General features: G+C 40.7%; 1 protein-coding gene across 1 annotated transcript in view; it reads right to left on the bottom strand.

Annotated features, from left to right (window-relative positions):
- Positions 1-1,797: 1,797 nt before the first annotated feature.
- The window catches only part of LOC141050980 (uncharacterized), a 28,387-nt gene continuing 21,397 nt past the window's right edge, over positions 1,798-8,787 (bottom strand). The window contains exon 7 of the mRNA XM_073547747.1: positions 1,798-3,322. Within this exon, the coding sequence (XP_073403848.1) occupies positions 2,331-3,322 (992 nt within the window). The 3' untranslated portion in view covers positions 1,798-2,330. The remainder of the gene's footprint in view (positions 3,323-8,787) is intronic.

Raw genomic sequence — 8,787 nt, 5'->3', positions numbered from 1 at the left:
TCTAAACTGCCCCAGAGCAGACCCCAAAGCAATAGTCAGCCCCCAACATGTATTGTCGGTGAAACAAGATGAAAACACAGACACAGATAGAAAGATAGGCTGTGCAAACAATGGGGCCCTCACTAACTAGAAAGGACAGGAAAGAAAAGCTGCTGTCTGCAATCACGCAAAAAACCCTGCCAAAAAAAATGTCCAACACGTCTGATAGAAAAAGGCCCTGAAGTCGCTAGACTTCAAATCACTATATCAGCACTCAGGTATATTCTGAAGACAGAGCAAAAGAGATCAACTGATCAGAGACAAAATGGGGATTCAGCCCAGTCCCAGCCAGGGCTGGCTGAACACAAAAACTAAGTAAACCAGACAAAAACTCATATGAACAATAGCAGAGAAAACTTAGCTTTAGGAAGGCGGGAACCAAACTGGAAACCAGAAGCCACAGTCAGGAAAAATCACCAGCAAGAAACTAGGGAGTTGGCTGCCTTAAATCCAATCAGAAACTCCTGATGTACAATCGCAGTCCTCTTCCTCAGGTGGCCGGTCTCTGCCATTTAGATCAGCTTCATTACCTCCCTTCACCAAAAGAGGGAGTCCAGATAGAGAACTCACTACTCCTCTGTCAGCACAGCCAGCTCCATAACCCTCACCAGAAGCCAGAGGCGTATTCAGGAGAAATAGCTCAACACATTTTGTGGTTCATTTTCTCTTTTTACACTTGTGAAAATAAAGAAAATTGGTTCTAAAGTAAAATATTTGCAAAAATAAGTTAAATGTTAATTTTTTCCTTCCACATTGCTTCAATTCCTGTGAAGCACGTAAAGGGTTAATAAACTCCTTGAATGCGGTTTTGAGCACCTTGAGGGGTGCAGTTTTTAGAATGGTGTCACTTTTGCGTATTTTCTGTTATATTGACCTCTCAAAGTGACTTCAAATGTGAGGTGGTCCCTAAAAAAATGGTTTTGTAAATTTTGTTGTAAAAATGAGAAAGCGCTGGTCAACTTTTAACCCTTATAACTTCCTAACAAAAAAAAAATTGTTTCCCAAATTGTGCTGATGTAGACATGTGGGAAATGTCATTTATTAAGTACTTTTTGTGACATATCTCTCTGATTTAAGGGCATAAAAATTAAAAGTTTGAAAATTGCAAAATGTTTAAAATTTTCTCGATATTTCCATTTTTTTTATAAATAAACACAAGTTACAGTGAAGAAATTTTACCACTAACATGAAGTAAACTATGTCACGAAAAAACAATGTCAGAGTCAGCGGGATCTGCTAAAGCGTTCCAGCCTTATAAGTACTTAAGGGGTTAATCCAAGCATGCAAATAGGATATTTAGTGGTGAGCAAGTATACTCGTTGCTCGGTTTTCCTGAGCATGCTTGGGTGTCCTCAGAGTACTTTGCCGTGCTCGGAAATTTAGTTTCTGTCGACACAGTTGCATGATTTGCAGCTGCTGGACAGCCTGAATACACGTGAGGAATGCCTGTTTGTTAGGGAATTCCGACATGTATTCCGGCTGCCTAGCAGCTTCAAATCATGCAGTTGAGGCGACAAAAACTAAATCTCCGAGCACGCCAAAATATTCGGAGACCACCCGAGCATGCTCAGAAAAACCCAAGCAATGAGTATACTCGCTTATCACTAATAATATTAGATAATATTAGAATCAACTAATAGGATGCCACTCTTGCAAAAAAAGCAGTTGGGGAAATTTGTTTTCCTCCTAAATATTCCAGGACCAACTGTGAGTGACAATGAAATATGGAAGTGTTTAGAAACCACAGTAGCTCAGCCGTAAAGTGGGATTACTGAGTTCTGAAGTGCATCGTTTATAAATGTTGACAAATTAGATGAGTGTTGGTCTGGCAAATACCAAAAGATCTGTCTTTGCCAAGCTTAAATTCACGAGGGATAATAATATGTTTTTTTTTCATGGGTTGGCCTAGCAACCTTAGCTTAAATTAAGTGAAATTTCATACTTTTGCTAAAACTGTGAATCGATTTCTAAAATTTTTCATCTTCCTTATTGCAAACAGATTGGTGGTGTCTTAAGACCCAACGGATTGCTCAAAAAACAAACAAACAAACAGGAAAGTGCACAGCTTAGGAGACGTGAGCGCTGAGCTTCTACAGACCTATTTGTCACTGTCTCTCAGCAATGGAAGCCTAAAACTCCTATCCCTCTCCCAGGAGATGCTGGTCCAGTCCAACCAAAGGCAGAGGGAGAATGATGTAAAAAAATATAAATAAATAATGCATTTCTTGTTCTTGATGCTGCCCACAACCTACAACCTGTCATCTTAGGCACTGTATGTCAAGTGCATAGTGTCAAATACTGCCATGGTAATTTCTCTGATGTGTAATAAGAGCTGATTTAGCTTTAAAGCATTTCTCACATTCTGAACATGAAAATGGTTTCTCTCCTGTGTGAATTCTCAGATGTGCATCAAGATTTGATTTCTGTTTAAAACATTTCCCACATTCTGAACATGAAAATGGCTTCTCCCCTGTGTGAATTCTCTGATGTCTAAGAAGATTACATTTCAAAGTAAAACATTTCCCACATTCTGAACATGAAAATGGCTTCTCCCCTGCGTGAATTTTCTGATGTCTAAAAAGAGTTGATTTGTCTGTAAAACATTTCCCACATTGTGAACATGAAAATGGCTTCTCTCCTGTGTGAATTCTCAGATGTGTATCAAGATTCAATTTGTGTTTAAAGCATTTCCCACATTTTGAGCATGAAAATGGCTTCTTCTCTGTGTGAGTTATCAGATGTTTAGCAAGATCAGATTTCTGAGAAAAACATCTCCCACATACAGAACATGAAAATAACTTCTCCCCAGTGTGAATTTTCTTATGTCTCGCAAGAGTTGATTTGTCTTTAAAACATTTCTTACATTCTGAACATGAAAATGGCTTCTCCCCTGTGTGACTTCTCATATGTGTAACAAGATTCGATTTGTGTTTAAAGCATTTCCCACATTTTGAGCATGAAAATGGCTTCTCCCCTGTGTGCCTTCTTTGATGTGTCACAAGATGAGATTTCTGATTAAAACATTTCCCACATTCCGACTTCTTTTTTGTGTGAGTTCTTTGATGTTTACTATCTGATCTGTTATCTTTATTTTGTTTCATATTCTGTGATGAGTCAGAAGATAGGAGCTGTTGAAAAGTATCAGATGATGGATCTTTGCAGTGAAGGGCTGGAAGTATTACTGGAATAATGGCATGTTCTTCATATGGATCTGGTGCGATACCACGATCATCTGCTATAACATCTGAAGATATATGTGCCTCTGATCCCCTGGTATAGTCATCTGTCAAAAATGAAAACATTATTACTATATATCACAACCTTAGTAGTATATGAATTTTTAAATATTATATATTTTATGATATATATACAGTGTTCAGCATAAATGAGTAGACCTCCTTAGAAAAGTAAGATTTTATTCAATAACTCACTGAACACAAGAACAATTTCCAAAATTTTGTCAAAACTGAATTTCAAAGAACATTTTTTTTTTAAACCATAACATGAAAGTGAGCTTAATAATATAACTTTCATTACAAAATCTTCAATTTTACTAAAATTAGCTGATGCAGAAATAAATATACCCTACATCAAAAGCTGCTACAGCTAGTATTTTATATGACCTCCATGATTTTTAAAGATAACACCAAGTCTTCTAACCCTGGTTTGGCTTTCTGTTTCTTTAACTGCAGTGAACTTGAATATCGATTTTCTTCAACCTTTCTAATAAGAAGATGCTTCTGTTTAGATGTTAACTTCCATGGTCGGCCCAGAGGTCAATGTGAGATGGTTGCAGTTCAATCTTTATTTTTTTTTTGCATCACTTTTGCTACATTATTCTGGCTGTTAAGTAAGGGGATTTTCTCTGTTAAGGAACTCTTTTATAATACTCAATAATTATACTTACCTGTACTCGAATTCTTATTACTTGGAATCTTGAAATCTAAACCTTAGCTTTACTCTTAAAACTTTCATTAGGCTATACTAATTTTTGCAACATGGTTTTTGTGACATAACCTAATATTTTGACCATGTTGGACTGTAAACTAAAGGACTATAGATTACAAACTGTAATACCTGGGGTGACCTTGAGACTCCTTGCATCTAAGTGCAATTCTCTGTTAAAGAAAGAATATCAGGGATCCCTTGGAACCCTTTTCTGTTTTGGCTACCTCCAAGCTAGCTGGTAAGTTGGTAGCATTTTTTAAATTCCTGGTAAGCATAAGTCAATAACTGGACAATAACATCAACATGGACCATATACATTTTGTCATAAATCAAGTTAATAGATTCTCTCACCTGGAGTATGAAATCACAGAACAAAATTAAAACTTTGGAACTTTAAGTCTCCACATCTCGGCATGCTTAGCATGTCAGTCTCCGCAAGGAGAAATGATATTTCACAAACATTAAAATTTAGACCCCAATATTTTTATTTTCACAAGAGTAACAGGAGAAAATGGACACCAAAACTTGTACGCTGAGTACCGAATATGTGGATGAAAACTACTGTTTGGGCTCGGAAGGGAAGGGGCGCCATTTGACTTTTTGGGTGCAAAATTTGCTGGAATCATTACCGGATGCCATGTTGCGTTTGGAGAGCCCCTGATGTGCCTAAACAGTGGCTAACCCACAAGTGAACACATTTTGTAAACTAGACCCCTCAAGGAATGTATTTTAGATGTGTGATGACCACCTTAAACCCCCAGGTGCTTCACAAAAGTTTATAATGTAGAGCTGTGAAAATAAAAAATCATATTTTTTCCACAAAAAATATTCTTTTAGCCCCAAGTTTTTTATTTTCATAAAAGTAACAGAAGAAAATGTACTTTAAAATAAGTTGTGCAGTTTCTCCTGAGTATGCCAATAACCCATATGTGAGGGAAAACTACTGTTTGGGGACACAGCAGGGCTCAGAAATGAAGGAGTAACATTTTGCAACACAAACTTTGATGGAATAGTCTGCGGTTTTCATGTTGCATTTGAAGAATCCCTGATGTGCTTAACCCCTTTACCCCCAAGGGTGGTTTGTACGTTCATGACCGGGCCAATTTTTACAATTCTGACCACTGTCCATTTATGAGGTTATAACTCTGGAACGCTTCAACGGATCTAGGCGATTCTGAGAATGTTTTCTCGTGACATATTGTACTTCACTATAGTGGTAACATTTTTTCGCTATAACGTGCGTTTATTTATAAAAAAAACCCAGAAATATGGCAAACATTTTGAAAATTTTGCAATTTTCAAACTTTGAATTTTTAGGCCCGTAAAACAGAGAAATATGTGACACAAAATAGTTAATAAATAACATTTCCCACATGTCTGCTTTACATCAGCACAATTTGGGAAACAAATTTTTTTTGTTAGGAAGTTATAAGGGTTAAAAGTTGACCAGCGATTTCTCATTTTTACAACAAAACTTACAAAACCATTTTTTTAGGGACTGCCTCACATTTGAAGTCACTTCGAGGGGTCTATATGGCAGAAAATACCCAAAAGTGACACCATTCTAAAAACTGCACCCCTCAAGCTACTCAAAACTACATTCAAGAAGATTATTAATCCTTCAGGTGCTTCACAGGAGCTGAAGTAACGTGGAAGGAAAAAATGAACATTTAACTTTTTAGTCAAAAAAATGATATTTTAGCAACAATTTTTTTTATTTTCCCAAGGGTAACAGGAGAAATTGGATCCCAAAAGTTGTTGTCCAATTTGTCCTGAGTACGCTGATACCCAATATGTGTTTGGGCACATAGCAGGGCTCAGAAAGGAAGGAGCGCCGTTTGACTTTTTCAACCTAAAATTGGCTGGAATTGAGATCGGACGCCATGTCGCATTAGACGAGCGCCTGATGTGCCTAAACAGTGGAAACCCCCCACAAGTGACCCCATTTGGAAACTAGACCCCCTAAGGAACTTATCTAGATGTGTGGTGAGCACTTTGAACCCCCAAGTGTTTCGTTAAAGTTTATAATGCCTGGGCGTGAAAAAAAAATATTTTTTTTTTCACAAAAATTATTTCTTAGTCCCCAATTCTTAATTTTCCTAAGGGTAACAGGAGAAATTGGACCACAAAAGTTGTTGTCCAATTTGTCCCGAGCACGCCGATACCCCACATGTGGGAGAAAACTACTGTTTGGGCACTCGTCGGGGCTCTAAAGGGAAGTAATGACGTTTTGGAATGCAGACTTTGATGGAATGGTCTGCGGGCGTCATGTTCCGTTTGCCCCTGATGTGCCTAAACAGTAGAAACCCCCACAAGTGACCCCATTTTGGAAACTAGACCCCCTAAGGAACTTATCTAGATGTGTGGTGAGAACTTTGAACCCCCAAGTGTTTCACTAAAGATTATAATTCCAGGGTGTAAAAATATAAAATTCTATTTTGTTCCCACATAAATGATCATTTAGTCCCCAATTTTTGATTTTCCCAAGAGTAACAGGAAAAAATTGGACCCCAAAAGTCATTGTCCAATTTGTCCTGAGTACGCTGGTACCCCACATGTGGGAAAAAACTGTTTAGGCACACGTCGGAGCTCGAAAGGGAAGTAATGACGTTTTGGAATGCAGACTTTGATGCTCTGCAGACGTCATGTTCCGTTTGCAGAACCCCTGATGTGCCTAAACAGGAAAAAACCCCACATGTGACATCATTTTGGATACTAGACCCCCAAAGAACAAATCTAGATGTGCCCCCAACTAATCTAATGTAAATTAGTAGTGCATGGAGGTGTGGTACAATTTGAAGCAATCCTTCATACACAGGCCAGGTTTTTCGGGGCAGGTGTCGCATTGATAAATGGTGTCCCTGCGTATTCCTTTTTTGTAACACACTCGACACCTTTTCTGAGGCTTACCTTTTTTTTTGGGTTGGCAGGATCACCCCCGGAAAATGCTGACCTGGTACAATACGAGCACCTTCAGTTCCAGAAGTACTGGGGACCGGTCCCTCCTGAGTGCCAAACATCAGGGCCTTAACCACTACCTCCTGGAAATGAAGGTACGACATATTGGTGTGGCATGCACATTGTGACAGCAGGACTGCCTTGAGCGTTGCCATTTGGACAATGTGCACGGCCAGCTTTTTATACTACACCTTGGCCTTCCTCAATGCATTGTACAGCTGGAGGAGTTGATCGGAGAGATCAACGCCCCCCATGTTTTTGTTGTACCCCACTACATACGTCGGATTGCGGACCTGTGTAGAGGTACCCCGTACAGTGCAGAGGGCACTGCCATCACCGTGTATGGTGGTCAAGAGATGGACATCCCTCTTGTCCTGGTACTTGACCACCAGCAGGTGGTCGCTACATTGGGCTCTGTTCTCACCTTTTCGAAGCATCTGCCCAAGTAGCGTCTTCCGGAGGCCTCTCTGATTTTTGCGGACAGTACCACAGGCTGCGGTACCTCGCTCAGAGAGGGATTTGTAGAGTGGGATGCTGGTATAAAAGTTAGCAGTGTAGAGGTGATAACCTTTATCCAGCAGTTGGTGCACCAAATCCCACACAATTTTCCCACTCACTACCAGAAAAGGAGGACAATCAGGGGGGTTCACTCCGGGTGTCCTTCCCTTCGTACACTCTAAACCTATGGGTGTACCCTGAGGTACTCTCACACAGCTTATAGAGTGTGATTCCGTACCTGGCCCTCTTACTGGGCAGGTATTGACGGAATCGCAGCCTCCCCTTGAAGTGAACCAAGGACTCATCCACGCAGATGTCCCTTTGGGGCACGTACACCTCAGCAATCTTTTTGTTGAAGTGTTCGATGCACGGAGGAACTTTGAAAAGATGGTCAAAGTTGGGGTCATATTGTGCGGGACACTGTGCACTATCAGTATAATGCAGAAATTTGTGGATGGCTCAAAACGCATCCGGGCCATGACCACTCGGAACACTGGAGTGTTGTATAAAATTCAACACTCCAATATTGCCGAATTTCCGGCTTCTTCAGGATCCCCATATGGAGGACCAGGCCCCAAAACTGCGTCATTTCAACTGCGTCTACAGGAGACCATTTTGAAAATGATGAACGCGTGTATTGCTCCAAAAATTGACGAGCGTACAAATTAGTTTGCTCCACCATGAGGTTAATAAAATCCTCAGAGAAAAAGACTTTGAAAAGGTCAATTTCTGTGAGGCCAGTGGTGTCAATCTTGATTCCTAATTCTGCCACAAAATCAGGAATCAGTGGCTCGAAATATTCGGGGGGGCGAGGTCCATACGGGGAGCGCTGAAAAAAAAACAAAAATGGCAGGCACAGCTTTGATAAGTGACGTGTGTCACTTATCCAAGCTTGCAGCTGCGGGATGTGTGTACGGAGGTGGTGCAAAGGGGGCTAAGGAAAAAAAGGCGAGCACGAGTGTTGATCTGTGAACTGTGTCACTGATCAACTCTCGGCGGCTGAGCACGGAGGCGGCGCAAAAGGGGGGTGGAGGGGGTAAAAATAGGGGGATGGGGATGGATGGATGAAGAGAGATTGGGAAGGGATCAGTTAGGGGCACAAAGTGGGGTGAAAAAATGAAAAACCGCAGGCACAAGCTTTGATAAGTGACTCGTGTCACTTATCCAAGTTTTGCGGCTGCGGGATGTGTGTACGGAGGTGGCGCAAAGGGGACTAAGGAAAAAAAGTTAGCACGAGTGTTGATTGGTGAACTGCGTCACCGATCAACGCTCGGCGGCTGCGCACGGAGGCGGCGCAAAAGGGAGGGGTGGAGGGGGGTAAAAAGAAGGGGATTGGGGGGCATG

This window comes from Dendrobates tinctorius, unplaced genomic scaffold, assembly GCF_039654945.1.
Source record: "Dendrobates tinctorius isolate UK_male_01 unplaced genomic scaffold, ASM3965494v1 ptg000155l, whole genome shotgun sequence".
In the NCBI taxonomy this organism is placed as follows: Eukaryota; Metazoa; Chordata; class Amphibia; order Anura; family Dendrobatidae; genus Dendrobates; species Dendrobates tinctorius.
This window is presented reverse-complemented; position numbering and strand designations above follow the sequence as displayed.